General features: G+C 49.0%; 2 protein-coding genes across 2 annotated transcripts; both read left to right on the top strand.

Moving 5' to 3' along the window:
- Positions 1-10468: 10468 nt before the first annotated feature.
- LOC309673298 (mas-related G-protein coupled receptor member H-like) lies at positions 10469-11646 on the top strand (the record flags this gene model as incomplete). Its single annotated transcript, XM_082485039.1, has 1 exon — positions 10469-11646. One exon carries the CDS (start codon positions 10469-10471, stop codon positions 11453-11455), a length of 987 nt encoding a protein of 328 aa, XP_082341165.1. The 3' UTR covers positions 11456-11646.
- Positions 11647-17277: 5631 nt separating this feature from the next.
- LOC309673297 (proto-oncogene Mas-like) lies at positions 17278-18255 on the top strand (the record flags this gene model as incomplete). The annotated part of the gene is made up of 1 exon (XM_082485038.1): positions 17278-18255. The coding sequence occupies one exon, from the start codon at positions 17278-17280 to the stop codon at positions 18253-18255; it is 978 nt and encodes a 325-aa protein (XP_082341164.1).
- Positions 18256-18700: the final 445 nt, after the last annotated feature.

The raw sequence follows: 18700 nt of genomic DNA, 5'->3' as shown, positions 1-18700 counted from the left end.
GAATGTCCTCAGTGTCTGAACTAAGTTTGTCCTCTGAGTTGCTCGATATCTCTCTGGAAGGATGTCAGAGTATCCAGAAGATCAGTGGACACGCATGAGAAGGGTACATTCCTCAGGGACCACCAGCATCCCTGAAAAAAGCCCACATTTCTGCTTCCCTGGGAACAGCTGAAAGGAGATAGGCAGCCCTGGCCATAAGTGTTGAGTGTGCTCCTCAACATGGTCCATGTGCCAGCGGCATGCGATGCCTGCAAGGGATGGTGTCACTTGTTCCCCAAGGGCAGCAAACCTAACTCCACTCCTCTGAGGAGTCCCTAGACACCAGAATCTGAAATAACCTTTGTTTTCTCACTGATTTCAGCAGAAGACACACACATTACTGTTGGTATTTTTGCGGTGCAGTTACAGGCTAGAGGAAGGGATATGTATGGGCATGTGGACGCTTCAGAACGGCCCAGTTTTCACCACATACAGGAGAGTGAAAGACTCTCCAGTGCCTTGATTTGGTTCCCTTTCCCAAGCCTCTGTCCCCCAGTAGTTATCCCCACCCTCCCCTTCAAGCAGCTACCCCATTCTCCATTCCAAGAACTTCTACAACGACGCGCCCACTTCTCTCCCTCACCCCAGCCTACCTCACTACACACCTCAAAGGAGCAGCCTTTCCCTCGCAGACCTCCCCAGCACCAGCTGCCAAATTCCTCCTCTTGCACCTTTCATGGACATGTGGCTTCATGCCACAGGAAGGAAGGGGCAGCAGCCAGGGAGAGAAGGCTATGTTCTTTCTGGAAGACAGGGTCAGAGTCAGCTAACTGGGGACAGAAGGAGGGCAAAGCATCTCTAGACAGCTATCTTTTGCACTACTTAGGTATTGCACCAGCACACAGCCAACAACCCACAGAGCAACTTGGGACCAGGCCCAAAGAAGAGTAGAGGAGGTACAACAGTGCAAATAGGCTTTGACAGGCCTTGCTGGTGAGACCCGAGGTACATTCTAGAAACCCCACTTTAGGTCCTACAGGTTGTATGCTTTAAAAGTTTAACTGTGGAAAACATAGTCATCCATTCCTACCCAGGCCAGAAAAAGACAGCACATCAAAGCAAGCATCCATTGGCAAGAAGGTGTCCATAAAGGACTTAGGCTGATCCTAAGCTCCGTTTAATTTGAACTAAGAGAAGTGACAAAGTCAGGCAATCACAACATCACAAAAAGTGGATCAAGTCTGCTCAAAGGCAACTCCTGACTGCAGAGGTAGAGAAAGATCCTTGCTTCACAGTGGGACACCTGAAAACTGAGGGCCAACACCTGCCCATTTCAAAACTTGCACAGCAACATCCTTCACAGTCATTTCCTCCTGTCTGTTTTACAAGTGGCACACAGCAAGTTTATTTCCTGTCCGCAGTATTTCCGTTAATTGCTATGAATAAATTGCTGTGTTTACTATCCTTCGAAAGTCCCTTTCAGCTCAGCCTCTTGAAATACTTTATTTCTCCAGGGTCAGAGATGAGCAATGAGTCATTAAGGAACTGTAACAGCTTGGTGCACTTTAGAGAGGCTCCGCTTGCCAGCAGGAGAAAGAAATAGGCACCTTTGTACACATACTGTGAAAGAAAGAAGGCTCAGAAACATTACAGGGTGGGAGGTGAGGGCTGATCATGTCCAGAAAGGATTACTGAAGCCTAGCCCTCAGGGGATGAAGGCCTTGTTGTCTGATCTGTCTCCCTCACCCCCAGCCCGTTGTACAAGCTCTTATCTTCTTGGGGTCTTGGCAGGATTTGGGGTGAGGCATTGCCCAGGAAGTGAATTTTGAAGGAAACATGAGGAAGGGGATACTGTCCCTCAGACTGATCCAATCTAAACTGTCTGATTTTCCAAGAAAGACAAAATGAAAGAGAATACCATTCCTCTGAGAACCTCCCACAACCTCTACTAACCAGTCTTTTATACATCCTGAGCATAACAGCATTTGGCCCCAGTACAAATGCACAGTCTTTCACAGATGCAAGCAATATCCCAGACCATCCCTGACAATGGAAATCCTGGCAGGTAATTTTCTCCTCACCAACTGTAGGAGCAACCAGAGAAGTGGAGCAGAAACATGAAATTGCCTCACAACGTTAAAAGAAACCCATTCTCGTCTGCTGCTGACTTCATCCCATCCTCACCCTCTGCACCATGAACACACTCCTTCCTGACAGCACCTGTTTCATTACATCACAGAAGACACAAAGTGAATCTGCAGAGTGAAACATCTTTCCCATCTTTTCCACAGAAAGTGTTTCCTGGAAAATCCAATGGGATAAATTAGAAACCAAGGGGAAGACACTCCAGAGTTGATGCCACATGCCAGCTTCTGTGAGAGCTCAATTCAACTGCACAGGGCAGAAGGTAAGCATTTGAGGATGGGGTTCGGTCATGCCTCACCATCCACGTGTTTTGCAGTGTTCTTTGTTTCTGCTGTGCCATTTTCCAGTCCTCTCTCACAGGCATACACACATACACAGTCACTACGTAGTCACATCCTCCCAATCTCCTACTGCTCTGTTTGTAAGTAGTAATGTTTTCTTCTGCTTCTTTTTCTTTACTCTGTTGAATGATCTGCTTCTTTCATCTTCTGCATGGATGCCACACTTAGCTGATCTCCACCTCTCCAAATTCCTGCATGATTTTGCCTGCCCTCAACATTTTGCATCTTGCTAGCTGTTACCTACGTAGATAGTAACCATGAACGGCCCCTTGAATGCTACCTGTCCCAGCCACAAAGCTGTCAGAATAAAAGCATTGTGTCAGTAACTAAATGTCCTCTGTCTCTTCTCTGATCCCAAGAGAAACTGAAAGGGGAAATATATTTGATTTGGGTATTGCGTCATGATTGAGGAGCTCATAGCGCTCTTTCCCCAAAGCAATGCAAGCCAGGCTCATGGGACTAATCAGAGCAGGGCTGTGGGAAAGACAGAGGCATCATGTGCTGTCCTTAACTTCATGGAGAGCTTCTGCCTCATCAGCGCTGCCTGTGGGATGGTGGGAAATGGCATGGTCATTTGGTACCTTGGCTTCCGCATCCGGAGAAACCACTTCACTGTCTACATCCCCGACCTGGCCGCTGCCTACTTTGGAAGAAAGAAAGCAAAAAAGAAAGTGAAAGAATGGGAAAGCAAAAGAAATAGACAGCAGTGAGCTGTCCCCACGGTGCTGATGGATGAGGTTGGGTGAGACAAGAATCTGTAGATAAAACCCCATCTGCAGCCCCATGGAACCCACAGGCGCAATCTCGAAGGCCACCCGCCGGGGGATTTTCATCGGAGACAGCGGGTGAAGCCCTTGTGCTGTTGTATGTCCAAACCCTGGGGATTTCCCAATGTGGAGGGTCTCCTGGTCAGGCACCAGGTACACATAGGGAAAACCCGAAGGCCCTCGCATGGTGGGATGACACTGGAGGATGGTTGGAGGAGAGGAAAGCGGTGATGTGGCTGCCTCTTACTGACAAGATCGCCTTCTATGGGACATGTGAGGGGAAACCATCGCTGATGTGCTGAGATTGTGAGGGAAATCTCCTGACCACAGAATGTGACCACTGGGCAAAGATGTGCTCCTCAGGCATGAGGGACAAGGCCACAGCATAGCAGGTGGCCCCGGTAGCCATCACCAGTCCCTTTTCCTGGTGAACCTGGAGACCTCATGTGCTGGTGCTCCTACAGAGACACTATTCCCAGGAGCCCAGCTCACCCTCAGGCTGGCATTCCAGAGGGCCTTTGAAGATTCAGCCGATGACAAAGATGAACAGGAAACCAGTTACACAATAACTATGCCCTCTTAAACAACTTCTTTTTTTGCCCAATCACCTTTTGAAATGGACAAAGAAGGAAAAAGAGAGGAAGAACATAAAGATTCCTTGAACTATTGCACCCCAGATGCCAGGAGTGGGGGGAAAAGTGAATATATGAGTCTCATTTAGGGCTATACCAAGCCATGTTGCTAGCCCCATATGTTAACCCCAAATTCAAACACACTTTTGTTTATTGAGACTCCTCCATGGTGAAGCATGAGAACTGTCTTTGTGACTAGCTTACTTTGTTTACTGTCACTCTCTTTGGGTGCCGAGTTTAATAAACAGCATTTTAAAATGGCTCTGCCTGGTCTTTGTTTGCTTTTTTATCTTACCTGTCACTCTACAGCCAACATTTCAACTCCTTTTCCACCAACTTTCTTACTTCCAAAGCCATTGCATAGCTCACGTATTGTCAAAAATGCCTTCTCAAAACTAATTTCAAAACCAATTATTCTTGGCAATACAGCATAAAAGCAATCTCCCTTCACCCCCCAACATCTATTCTTAAAAAAAAAAGCAAACCAAAACCAACAAAAAAACACAGCAGAAATCAGTCATTCAAAAAGAAACATGGAAGCAAGCACGCCCACAATGTGTTGGAGACCAGGAGAGTTATGTGGGAGCTGTGCTCCTCTGCTCACGTGCTCATCCTCAGCTGTCTGCCTGCACAACATGTGGTGACCAGCTAAAAATTGGGTGGGTTTGATACATGCCCTGAGCAGAACATCAGGCAGGAAGGTAGTGATAAGAACGTTGATCTCTCCTAGCTGATACTGCTCTGTGTATGTTTTAGATGCTAATGAGGAGGGGACGATAGAGAAAAATCAGGAGCAAAACTAAACAAATCAGGAAATCTGATACAAAGACGGACTTCGATGTATCTTCATTGTTAAAACACATTGCTCCACACAACATTAGACAATAGGCTCTTGGATTGGTGGACTCAATGCTGGGCCAAAGAGGGAAATTATTGACGCCAAAATGTCAATTCCCCTCAGGGCTGATGGGCAACCGCTGTTGCACATAACTTGGTAGCACCGTCAATTTCACAGTTTTGAAATGTGACTGAGAAGCAGTCGATTGCAGGAACTGGCAAGAGAAAGATGTGTGCAGAAGTGCAAACTAGTACCAACGAGGCAGGATAAAGGGGGGAGGCTGGAAACCTCATCCTTTCAGAGATGACAAATAAAAGAGGAATGGGAGGATGGAAACCAGCCCGAACTAAAAAATGATGATGGTGCCTAACAACAGGGACATGGTGTCCTAGTTTGACTGACACAGGATTAATTTCTCTTTCAGTATTTTTACTTTGCAGCAAATTATCTCCTAATGCCTGGGAAAACTGCACTTTTAGAATACTCTAGTGTCTGAATTGGTGAAAATATTTACTTTACAGCCAGCTATGGTGTGTATGTTTCAAGGTCTTGGTGTTTTTGAGCTCACCGGGTGCAGGGATGAGGAGGAGAGACCTGGGCACTTGCCCCAAGCTGCCAACAGGGTTATTTCATGCCATGAATGGCACATTCAGTGTAAATGAGAAAGTTTGCTGAGGAGTTCTCTCTCTCCCGTGATGGCTGCCATGCTGAGAACTCCTCGCCCCGGTGCCGGAGCCCCGAGCCCTTCCCTTCCTCCCGAAGCCGCAGCGCTGGCGGTGTCCCACATTGGCTGTCCCTGCGGGGAGCGCACGGCTTCTACGGATAGAGTGGGCTGAGGATAATCCCTCTGTATTTATATTGGTATCAGGATCAGTGTTGCTTCTTTATTGTTACTAATGTTAATTACTTCATCTTACTCTGTTAAATCTGCTTATATTTAACCCCTTGGGTTTCCTTGTTTTTTCCCAATTCCCCTTCCCAGGTGGGGAGGGCTCATCGGGTGAGATAATAATTGTCTAAATGACAATAAATTGTTGTGGGTTCCTCAAACCATCACACACGGCCTAATCGGGTTCTTGGCCATGAACAGAGAGGGAATATACCCGGTTGTGGTTTACCTCAGGTAAAGGTGGCGGGAAAGGGTAAGAACGGTGGAATGAAAGAATTAACGACAATATATCATTTACAGTGTGTGAAAATCAACTGGAGAAAATGGCTGCCCTTTCCCTCCAGACCTGTACCTCAGAAATTTCTCCGATTCCGAGTCTCTTCTCCTCCAGTCTCTCCTGGCAGAGCCTCCAGGCGACGGCAGAAGGTGGCACTGGAGATGGCAGACCCTGTGTGTGTCCCACAGGAGAGGGACAGAGCAAGGAACACCCAAAGCCTCTGAAATACAAGAATTAAGCGTGTGTGTGTACCGGGTGCCTGTGGCAAGCTGCCGGCAGCACGGGCTGCAGGGCCCTCTGTGAGGGGAGCTGAGGGGCCGCCCTGTGTGGGGCACAGCCGGTTCCAGCCGGGCTGTTACCTGACAGGAATGGCCGCCTGAGAGGGAGCCACGGTGGAGCAGGGGAAAAGCGGGAGAGGGATGGAGCAGCAGAGAGACACAGCCATGCAGGGACTGCACCGCCATGTTGTGAGGGGGCAGAGGGGCCTGGCGGTAAGGAGTGAAGCTCAGCTGGGGTGAGGGGTTGAGGACGGGGGGGGCTGTCCTGGCTTGAGGTAAAAAACCCCAAACAGAGCCACGTTTCTCTTCAGGAATTTGCCTTTTCAGCTAAGCCTCTTCTGACTCACTGAAGTCTCTGAAATTAACGGCGTGTTTTCCTGACAGTAGCCCGCTCCCAGAGTGATAAGACCTGAGTGTTTATAATTTGTGCCAAGGAATGGTATGCAGGGAGGCTCTTGCTTGTACTTATTGCTCCAGCACGCCAGGGCAGATAACGTGGTTATTTGCCCCCTTGGAGGGTCGGAAGGGGAAAAGTGTAGAGGGGTCCCACTTGTGGGGAGGAAATGACAGGACAGGTGACCCAAAACTGACCAACAGGGTATTCCATCCCATCTGCATCACTCTCAGTATAAAAGCTGAGGGATCAAAGGGGTCAGTCTCCTTCTTCAATGGCCGATGTGCGAGGAGGACTCTGTTCGTCTGCCTTTCATCCCGATCCAGAATCCAGTTCCTGTCAGTCACTGAGTCCAGTCTGGGTCTTCCCCAGTGCCAGATCATCATCCTGGGAGCTTGATGGGGTTTTGTAAATACATTGTATACATTTTGTTATTTTCTTTTTATTATTTTACTAATATTTTCGTTAAAGTAGTTTAATTTCTTTTTAAACTGCTAAGTCTGTTTCTCTCTCTGCCTCCTCCCCTTTAGGAAGAGGTGAAGGAGAACATCTGTCGTTCGTTTCAGTGGCCAGTCCAACCCAATCCACGACAGGAGCAAAGGTCAGATTTTAATTCTCTCTCACTACCCAAATCTTTTTTCATTGCCAATAAATTGATTTTCCCCAAGTCAAGTCTGTTTTGCCCATGGCAGTAATTGATAAGGGACCTCCTGTGCAAAGGGGAACTAGGGACACATTTCTCCACCAGTTCAAACAGAACTGAAGACTTCTGTCGTGTTCTGAGGGTCTGCCGTAATACATCAACCTCCGTCCCTCAAACCTGTCCCTGGCAGAGGAAAGGACTCATTACAAAGCATTCCTCACTGGTGTTTGTCTCCCCATTTCTCCCTTTTCTCTCCCATCCTTTAAGAGGCAAAAGGAAATACGAACTTTTCCATGCCCAGGTCTGTACTTTTCGATAATGGCTGTCCCTGTTCAGGTCCCAGCTTGGAGCTGCCACATCCCGATGGGTGTGGGAAAAACAAGGAGTGAGACCATGACCAAGGGGCCTTCTGGAGAAAGATACAGAAACAGAACAGATTTTCCCCACAATTTCCATGTGAATGTTTTCTGGTTTACAGCCAGTCACTTGGAAGTCTAATATTTCCCAGCTGCACCACCGGTGGAATTTGTCCCCTTGGGATCTGTTGGGATCTTTCACAAAGAGGCTGTCTTTGCATCACCTCAAACTGAAGGAGGAATGAGCTCATGAAGTCCAATTTCTTCTGAACAGGGACCGAGTTTTAGAGTACTCAGTGACGCTCGTGACTTCTCATCTTCTCTGTGTAGAGGAAATGACTAATGCCAAGAATCTTTGGAAGATAAGCAGTATAGAAAACATCCTTTTTCTCTGACAGATGTTCCTATTTTATATAGATTGTTTCTGTCCTGGTAATTATATGAATATTAGCACCTACTTAATTGTTTTGGGCTTATTGTTCTCTGCTTTTAATTGAGTAATTTCATGCATATTTGGCAATATGGCTTTCTCCATCTTAAAATACATCTTGTTATCCCAGTCCATTTTGCCTATTCCAGAGCCTCCTTAGGATATGTTTCTGTCACAGCTGTGCTTTGCATTAGAACAGCGATATACGCATCACCCATTTTATGGAAGTTCCTGACAAAAAGAAGGGATCCGAGAAGAACCAGGAACCCTCATTGCACAATATGTAGTAGAGGAAATAATACTTGAATTACTGTCAAAGACAGCACCATGTCTAAGGGAAATCATAATGAAAATAAACAAAGGGGGAAATTAAGAGAGAAAACAGGGACTGGACCAGATAAATACTTTTTTATTTAAGACACAGGAAGAACCTTCAAGTCAGTGGGTGATGAAAAAGGAGAGAAAAGCCAAGGTTTTTTTTTTTTAAAACAGCTAATTCCAGATGTTAGTCTGGTATTTCACAGCTGCACTTGCTCTTTGGCAGGTGAATGACACTTTCTCCAGTGATTCCAGAGTGAGCAGGACACACCCATGTGTGACTCACCCAATTACCCATGAGGATTTAGTGCTTTGGGGATATGCTTCTTCATCTGTCCTGTCCAAGCAAATCCTTTGTCATGCAATCACTTTATAGTCTCCCTATTCACAATTCCACCTGTACGTCTAGCCATCCTGGAACCTGTCTTGGGGATGACAAGCAGAGGCAGTAACTCCCAAGAAGAGGAATTCAAAAGATGGAAAACACATGGAAGAGGGAGAGAAAATAAGCAATGAAAATGGCAGTCCATGTGAGGCTAAAGGATGAGATCGTGCAACAGGAACCACTTGTAGATAAAAGCACATTTGCAGCACCATGTACCCCACAAACCGTAATCTCAGAGGAGACACATGCGTGTTAGGGATGTGATTAGAGGCAGTGGGCAAAGGCCTCGTGCTCTTCTCTATCTGAATACTGGTGATTTCTCACGGCAAGTTGAGGCAAGGCCAGTGCTCTGCTCTGCTCATTGGCTGCTGCTGAGGGGACTCTGTTGGCACCCCAGGTGCAGGGAGTGGGTGTAGATGAGGTTGGGGAGGGGGCAGAGAAAGGGATGGGAATGACCAGGATTGGTTCTGCACCTGAGGAATTGTGGGAAGAAGAAGGAGCCATGGGACCATCAGGGACTTCTGAGGGGTTTCTGCTGGTTCATCCCCGTTGTTGATGGTCCCTGGCTCATCTCACCCATTCTCATCTTTCTGCCTCCATCTCGCCCTGCCCAATCTCTTCCCCACCATTGCCTTGGCGATGCAGGCCGTAAGGAGAGAGAAGGAACAGAAGGGAGCTAGGGGAAGTCTTCCACCACCACCAGCTGTGCAGAGCAACACCCAGGAGACCACAGCGTGGTGAGCTGATCCACAAACCTCTCAACCTGCAGAGTCCCAGGCCTGAGCTGTGCCACGCTGTGCTGTGCTGTGCTGTGCATCGCCCTTGGCCATGGGATAAACCTGGTCGGTTGACAGTAAGAGAGGAGCCTGCAGGCAGCTCCCACTGGGTGCTGGTGATTACACCACCTGCGTGTCCTTGCCTTTATCTGAGACTGCTGCAACGGTTCTCATGTGAACATCCTTTTTGTTTGACAGTAGAATGAGTTGTTTCCTTTTTTAAGAAAATCCCATAATACCTCAAAAGGCCATTCTGAGGTAACGTTTGCACGGACAGGATCTGCCCTGATCAGAAGTCTGTTTGATGCTGCAAGACCTGGGGTTGCCAGCACCTGAAGGGACATAAGATTATCTGTGCGACCCTCTCCTTCTTCATAGTTTTAGAGGTAGTAAACGGTGTTTAAAATGATACTTTACGGAGTCTGCCTAGCTTTCTTAATGGCATCATAACATATCAGCACCTCATGTTGAAAAACAGGGGGGAGGAGAGGAAGGCAGTGATGTGGCCAACTCCTACTGACAAGATCACCATTGATGGGACGTGTGAGGGGAAGCCGCCACTGATGTACTGAGATTGTGACGGGAGTGTCCTGACCGCGGGACATAATCTCTGGCCAAAGGTCTGCTCGTCAGGCACAACGGAGGAGGCTGAAGCAGAGCGGGTGGCCCCAGCAGCCATCACCACCCTCTTTCTCCTAGCAAGTCTGGCCTTGAGAAGGCCCTGTGTAGTGGGGGTCTTCTGGCAGCAGTGTTCCCAGGAGAACCAGGAGGTAGGAGGCTGGGGACAGGCAGGTGGGAAATGCCTCCTGTGCAGGGACAAGGCTAGAGGGGTGGAAGCCTGTCCTTGACATGGCAGGGGATGGGGTCTTTCCCGGCATAACTTGGGGCTGGGGTGGGGCTATGGGGAGAAATGGCGAGTGCTGGGAACACCAATACCCCTCATTTCCTTCTGATTCCTGGTCTCTCCTAGGAGGTGGTGGGAGAGGGAGAAGGCAGCCACCCAGAGCAGGGTCATTCACCATGGAGGAGGCCAACACAACCAACCTCTCTCTGAACTACACGACTTCTGGATATGTGGACTATGGGGAAAATATTGAATATGAATGCTCAAGACTGTCTTACGGATTGCTGGTCTTTGTAGGTGTCTGTATTGTGATTTCTCTCTGTGGACTTGTGTGGAATGGGATAGTCATGTGGTTCCTGGGCTTCCACGTGAAGAAGAATCCCTTCACTGTTTACATCCTAAATCTAGCTGTTGCTGACTTCTCTCTGCTTCTCCTTTTTTTTCTGCTCCTCTTAGCTATTTTGAGTTTAACATCATTTTGCCCCTATTTGTATCATTTTATTTCTTTCTACATAGATTTTGTATTTGTAGTTGAATTTCTGTGCCACTTCTTTGACCTTAGCAGCCTGGGTCTTCTGACAGCAATCAGCGTGGAGCGCTCTATCTCTGTCCTCTTCCCAGTCTGGTATCGCTGCCACCGCCCAAAGCACTTATCAGGCGTTGTAAGCGGGGTGCTCTGGGCTCTTGCTGGATTTTTTGTTTCCTCAATGTATCTTAGCTTTAACTTTGCTGAAAGCTATGAGACAGTATTTGCAGGTGTAGCCATTGCATTTTCCATTACTTTGTCATCAATGATGTTGATTTCCAACCTCTCCCTCTTCATCAAACTCCGATGTGGCTCACAGAGACGACACCCGGGGAAACTCTATGTTGCTGTCCTGCTTAATGTGATCTTCTTCTTTGTTCTTGGGATTCCTTTCAGTGTAGAGGTTTTCCTCAATCTTCCAAGTTCACATGATCTATTTCCTGAAAATGCACCTCTTCTGCTGGCGTTGCTGAACTGCAGCATCAATCCAGTCATCTACTTTCTGGTGGGGAGCTGCCGGCAACGCCGCTTCCAAGGGTCCATGAAAGTCGCCCTCCACAGAGTGTTCGAAGAGAAAGCGACAAGCGAGGAGGGGAGCCATGTGCCTGAGGACACTACGGTGGAGACCACTGTGTAAGGCACTGCTGGCGAGGAAGCCTGGAGACGAGTCCCCTTGCAGACTGCCAGAAGGAGATGGAGACACGGGGGCACGTAGCACAGAGCCAGCCCAGACAGCGCAGCACTGCTCAGCCGGGCTCGGTCCCTGTGCCCGGGCTCTACTCCCATGGCCATGACCCTCATTGCTCTGACCCCAGGAAATAAACTCTGTCCCCTTTGGCTCAGCAGATGAGTTCTGTGGTGTTTTGGGGGATGTCTTGCCTGGGGAAAGTCTGACACATGACGCCCTGGGGAAGCCCTGGCCATCTCTGTTGTCCAAGCGAAGTCAGGCTCTGCAAAAAGGATTGCAAAAATGGGCAAGCCAAGGGCTCCTGGTTGGTGATGGGAGATAAGTGGTGCAGAGAATAAGGCATAGGGTAAAATTTGAGTTTGGAGAATGAGTGTCCTGGTTTCAGCTGGGATAGAGTTAATTTTCTTTCTAGTGGCTGCTGTGTTACACATTTGGTATGAAAGTCGATAATGCATATTGGTTTAGTTGTTGCCAGGTGATGGTTATAGGATTCAAGGACTTTTTTTGGCTTCCCACAAAAGCTGAGAGGGAGCATGCAGAGGACAAGCTGGCCAAAGGAATGTTCCGTCCCATAGACGTCACGCTCAGGACATCAATGGGGGTTGGCTGGGGGGTGGGAATTGGTGGTGGCTGCTTGAGGAGGGCTGGACAATCGGTCGTCGGGTGTTGAGAGTGGGTGAGAGTGACCTGTGTCGTATTAGTTTGGCTTGTATATTCTTGTACCATTATTATTCTTCTTATTGTTATTTTCCTTGTCCGTTATCGCTCTATTAAACTTTCTGTGAATCTACAACGTGCTTTTTTTCTGTTCTGCCTCCTTTTCTCCCTCTTGTCCCTACTTTTCTGGGGAAGAGGAGGAGAACTGAGAGAGTGCCTGCGTGGTCTTACTTGGTGGCTGGGATTTCACCATGACAATGAGAAAGAAAGAAAGAAAGAAAGAAGTTTCAGAGTTGGAAGGGACCTCTAGAGATCATCTAGTCCAACTCCCCTGCTAAAGCAGGATTGCCCAGAGCACATTACTCAGGACTGCATCCAGGCGGGTCTTGAAAATCTCCAGAGAAGGGGACTCTACAACCTCCCTGGGCAGCCTGTGCCAGTGCTCTGTCACCTTCACCGTAAAGAGGTTTTTCCGTGTATTTGAACGGAACTTCCTGTGTTCTAACTTGTGCCCATTACCCCTCATCCTGTCACTGGGAACCATTGCTTTCCCTTTCTCTGTCTTGCTTTTTTGCTTTCTCTCTTCCTTTCTTGCTTATTTTCTCTATATCTCTCTCTTTCTCTCATTCTCTCTTTCTTCCTAGTTTCCTTCTGGTTTTGTACTATTTTTGCATTCTCAAAACTGTAATTTTACCCTATGCCTTATTCTCTACACCACTCATCCCCCATCACCAACCAGGACCCCTTGGCTTGCTGATTTTTTGCAATCCCTCTTGTAGAGCCTGGCCTCGCTTGGACAACAGAGATAGCCAGAGCTTCCCCAGGGCATCATGTGTCAGACTTTCCCCAGGCAAGACATCCCCCAAAACACCACAGAACTCATCTGCTGAGCCAAAGGGGACAGAGTTTATTTCCTGGGGTCAGAGCAATGAGGGTCATGGCCATGGGAGTAGAGCCCGGGCACAGGGACCGAGCCCGGCAGAGCAGTGCTGTGCTGGTCTGGGCTGGCTCTGTGCTACGTGCCCCCGTGTCTCCATCTCCTGGCAGTCTGCGAGGGGACGCATGTCAAGGCCTCCTCGCCAGCAGTGCCTTACACAGTGGTCTCCACTGCAGCATCCCCATGCATGTGGCTCCCCTCCTCATTCATCACTTTCTCTTCGAACACTCTGCGGAGGGCGACTTTCACAGAGCCCTGGAAGCGGCGTTGCCGGCAGCTCCCCACCAGGAAATAAATGACTGGGTTGACACTACTGTTCAGTGATGCCAGCAGGTAAGCAATCTGAAGTACCAATAAGCGTGGAAGATAATAACGAAGAAAAATAACTGCAGTGAGAGGAAGCCCAAAGATGAACATGAAGGTGACACTGAGGAGGACAGCAACATAGAGTTTCCCCGGGTGTCGTCTCTGTGAGCCACATCGGAGTTTGATGAAGAGGGACAGGTTGGAAAGCAATGGGAACACAGAGAATATGAGAAAATTCACAATGCTTAAACCATCTAATAGTTTTGCACACCGTTTATGACCTAGTGAACCACAACTAATGAGAGTCAAAGAAACAACAAGTCCAGCAAGAGCCCAGAGCACCCCACACATGATGCCTGACAAGTGCTTGGGGCGGTGACACCGGTACCATATTGGGTACAAAACAGAGATGCATCTCTCAATGCTCACGGCTGTCAGGAGGTACATGCTGGCCAAATACCAAAACACAAAGAGAATCATCAGTATCATCTTGGACAACTCATATACAAATGTGGAAAAACAATTGATTGTTGAAATAATATATAATGTAAGTATAACAAGAATGAACAGGAGCAGAGAGAAGTCAGCGATGGCCAGGTTCAGGACATAGACCGTGAAGGGGGTCTTCTTTATCTGGCAGCACAGGAACCGCAAAACCACCATATTCCCTACAAGTCCCCACAGGCAAATACCAATAAAAACACTTGCAGTTATCAACATATTAAAATTTTCTTTTATGCACCAATTTTGTTTAACTGCCTGAGAGATCGCATATCCAGAATCTACATAGGTCAGAGAGAGGTTGGTTGTGTTGGTCTCCTCCATGGCGAATGACCCTGCTCTGGGTGGCTGCCTTCTCCCTCTCCCACCACCTCCTAGGAGAGACCAGGAATCAGAAGGAAATGAGGGGCATCGGTGTTCCCAGCACTCACCATCTTTCCCCATGGCTCCACCCCAGGCTATGCCGGGAAAGACCCCATCCCCTGCCATGACCAGGACAAGCTCCCACCCCTCCAGCCCTGTCCCTGCACAGGAGGCATTTCCCACCTGCCTGTCCCCTGCCTCCTACCTTGTGGTTCTCCTGGAAACTGTGCTGCTGCAGGAATTCCAACACACAGGGATTTCAGGCTTAAAAGAAGAAGAGTGTGGTGATGGCTGCAGGGGCCACCCGCTCTGCTTTGACTTCCTCCCTCATGCCTAAGGAGCAGACCATTGTCCAGAGATCATGTCCCGCGGTCAGGACACTCCCGTCACAATCTCAGTACATCGGTGACAGCTTCCTCTCACATGTCCCATCAATGGTGATCTTGTCAGTAGGAGTTGGCCACATCACTGCCTTCCTCTCCTCCCCCCTGTTTTTCAACATGAGGTGCTGATATGTTATGATGCCATTAAGAAAGCTAGGCAGACTCCGTAAAGTATCATTTTAAACACCGTTTACTACCTCTAAAACTATGAAGAAGGAGAGGGTCGCACAGATAATCTTATGTCCCTTCAGGTGCTGGCAACCCCAGGTCTTGCAGCACCAAACAGACTTCTGATCAGGGCAGATCCTGTCCGTGCAAACGTTACCTCAGAATGGCCTTTTGAGGTATTACGGGATTTTCTTAAAAAAGGAAACAACTCATTCTACTGTCAAACAAAAAGGATGTTCACATGAGAACCGTTGCAGCAGTCTCAGATAAAGGCAAGGACACGCAGGTGGTGTAATCACCAGCACCCAGTGGGAGCTGCCTGCAGGCTCCTCTCTTACTGTCAACCGACCAGGTTTATCCCATGGCCAAGGGCGGCGCACAGCACAGCACAGCACAGCGTGGCACAGCTCAGGCCTGGGACTCTGCAGGTTGAGAGGTTTGTGGATCAGCTCACCACGCTGTGGTCTCCTGGGTGTTGCTCTGCACAGCTGGTGGTGGTGGAAGACTTCCCCTAGCTCCCTTCTGTTCCTTCTCTCTCCTTACGGCCTGCATCGCCAAGGCAATGGTGGGGAAGAGATTGGGCAGGGCGAGATGGAGGCAGAAAGATGAGAATGGGTGAGATGAGCCAGGGACCATCAACAATGGGGATGAACCAGCAGAAACCCCTCAGAAGTCCCTGATGGTCCCATGGCTCCTTCTTCTTCCCACAATTCCTCAGGTGCAGAACCAATCCTGGTCATTCCCATCCCTTCCTCTGCCCCCTCCCCAACCTCATCTACACCCACTCCCTGCACCTGGGGTGCCAACAGAGTCCCCTCAGCAGCAGCCAATGAGCAGAGCAGAGCACTGGCCTTGCCTCAACTTGCCGTGAGAAATCACCAGTATTCAGATAGAGAAGAGCACGAGGCCTTTGCCCACTGCCTCTAATCACATCCCTAACACGCATGTGTCTCCTCTGAGATTACGGTTTGTGGGGTACATAGTGCTGCAAATGTGCTTTTATCTACAAGTGGTTCCTGTTGCACGATTTCATCCTTTAGCCTCACAGGGACTGCCATTTTCATTGCTTATTTTCTCTCTCCCTTCCATGTGTTTTCCATCTTTTGAATTCCTCTTCTTGGGAGTTACTGCCTCTGCTTGTCATCCCCAAGACTGCTGTCCTCCAAGGAAGCCCTTTGATTTCATGTGCTGAGCACATTGTAATGAACAAGGTCCATTGTCTCTCCGGGGACTCCAGCCTGGAGCTGCAGAAGTTGGGGGCCAGAGATAGATTTGAAACAAGGCTAGATCATAAGCGCCAGGCCCGTCCATGAGAGGGGCATGGAGATGGGTCTTCAGAGAGGTGCAAGTCCTGCATCACCTGGTTAATCAGGCCTAACCGTAACTGGAGCCCCAGTGCCATGGGCAGGGGATGGAGGGGTGGGGTCAGGGGAAATAGGGCCTGCTTTTGCTTTCAGGACACTTGAAGAGAGGATCAGAGTGCCTCATGTGGACAGATTGTCATGCTATGTTGTTCAGTCATGCTTCATTAGATGAAGTCCCTTTATACCACTTCCCACAGTTCTGGGCCTATAAAAGTTAGCTCATCATTGTCCTTCAATGACAGCATGTGTATTTCTTTCTTTGCCTCCACTGGGAAAATCATTTCCCAGTGTTGTCCCTTATTGGCACGGTGCTCCTCTCTCTTCCTTAGCCTCCAAGCAGAAGATCTTGCTTGCCCTTGGCTCTGTGGAGGTTGTCTCCCATGGTTTTGGAGCCATAGCAAAGTTCCTTGCAATGCATTCCAGGTGTTGCCACACATCTAGGAGAAGGCTCTGTATGGGGGCAAAGCACCCCCAGGGAGAGCAGGGGGAAGTCTTAGACCACCATGTACACTCAGTAAACACCAGGAGCCCCTCGCATGGTGGGAAGACACTGGGTGACATCAGGAGGATAGGAAGGGGGTGACGTGGCCAACTCCTACTGACAAGATCGCCGTCCATCAGACATGTGAGAGGAAGCTGTCACCGATGTACTGAGATTGTGACGGGAGTCTACGGACCATATGATGTGATCTCTGGTCAATGGTCTGCTCGTCAGGCACAAGGGAGGAAGCCAAGCAGAGCGGGTGGCCCCTGCAGCCATCACTACACTCTTCCTCTTTTAAGCCTGGAATCCCTGTGTGCTGGAGTTCCTGCAGCAGCACGGTTCCCAGGAGAACCAGGAGGTAGGAGGCCGGGGACAGGCAGGTGGAAGATGCCTCCCGTCCAGAGACAGGGCTGGAGGGGTGGGAGCTTGTCCTGGTCATGGCAAGGGACGGGGTCTTTCCCAGCATAACCCGGGACTGGGGTGGAGCCATGGGGAAAGATGGTGAGTGCTGGGAACACCGATGCCCCTCATTTCCTTCTGATTCCTGGTCTCTCCTAGGAGGTGGTGGGAGAGGGAGAAGGCAGCCACCCAGAGCAGGGTCATTCGCCATGGAGGAGGCCAACACAACCAACCTCTCTCTGACCTACATAGATTCTGGATATGAAGACTCGCATGCAGTTACACAATATTGGTGCATAATACAAAATTATGATATGTTGATAATTTCAAGTGTTTTTGTTGGTATTTGCCTTTGTGGACTTGTGGGGAATATGGTGGTTGTGTGGTTCCTGGGTTGCCAGATGAAGAAGACCCCCTTCACGGTCTATGTCCTGAACCTGGCCATCGCTGACTTCTCTCTGCTCCTGTTCATTCTTGTTATACTTATATTATACATTATTTCAGCAACTACTTGTTTTCCCACATTTGAAGAGGAATTTACCAGGATTATCCTGATGATCGTGTTTCTGTTTTGGTATTTGGCCAGCATGTATCTCCTGACAGCCATGAGCATTGAGAGGTGCATCTCTGTTTTGTTCCCAATCTGGTACCGGTGTCACCGCCCAAAGCACTTGTCAGGCATTATGTGTGGAGTGATCTGGGCTCTCGCCGGACTTGTTGTTTGTTTGGCTTTCATTAGTTGTACTTTATTTCATTATCAAAAGTGTGACAAAGTATTAGATGGTTTAAGCATTGTGAATATTCTTATTTTCTTTTTATTCCCATTGCTTTCCAACCTGTCCCTCTTCATCAAACTCCGATGTGGCTCACAGAGACGACACCCGGGGAAACTCTATGTTGCTGTCCTCCTCAGCGTCATCTTCATGTTCATCTTTGGGCTTCCTCTCACTGTGGTGATTCATATTCGTTATTTTGGTAGACGCCTATTTATACTTCAGATTGCTTACCTGCTGGCATCACTGAACAGCAGTGTCAACCCAGTCATTTATTTCCTGGTGGGGAGCTGCCGGCAGCGCTGCTTCCAGGGCTCCGTGAAAGTTGCCCTTCGCCAAGTGTTCGAAGAGAAAGTGACAAGTGAGGAGGGGAGCCACGCGCGTGGGGATGCTGCAGTGGAGACCACTGTGTAAGGCACTGCTGGCGAGGAGGCCTCGAGGTGTATCCCCTCACTGACAGCCAGGAGATGGAGACACGGGGGCATGTAGCACAGAGCCAGCCCAGACAGCGCAGCACTGCTCAGCCGGGCTCGGTCCCTGTGCCCGGGCTCTACTCCCATGGCCATGACCCTCATTGCTCTGACCCCAGGAAATAAACTCTGTCCCCTTTGGCTCAGCAGATGAGTTCTGTGGTGTTTTGGGGGATGTCTTGCCTGGGGAAAGTCTGATCCATGACACCCTGGGGGAGCTCTGGCTATCTCTGCTGTCCAAGCGAAGCAGGATGGCTGAAAGGATGGGCAAAATGATCATGCCAAGGGGGTCCAGTGGGCATCTCTCCCACACCACTGCACTCGTGCTGAAGTGAAAGGCTGAGCAAAGCATAGAGCCAATTGCTGCCGTGGGAAGCAGACGTGTAGCT

Source organism: Vanellus vanellus (genome assembly GCF_965231255.1).
Source record: "Vanellus vanellus genome assembly, chromosome: 6".
NCBI classification, from domain to species: Eukaryota; Metazoa; Chordata; class Aves; order Charadriiformes; family Charadriidae; genus Vanellus; species Vanellus vanellus.
This window is presented reverse-complemented; position numbering and strand designations above follow the sequence as displayed.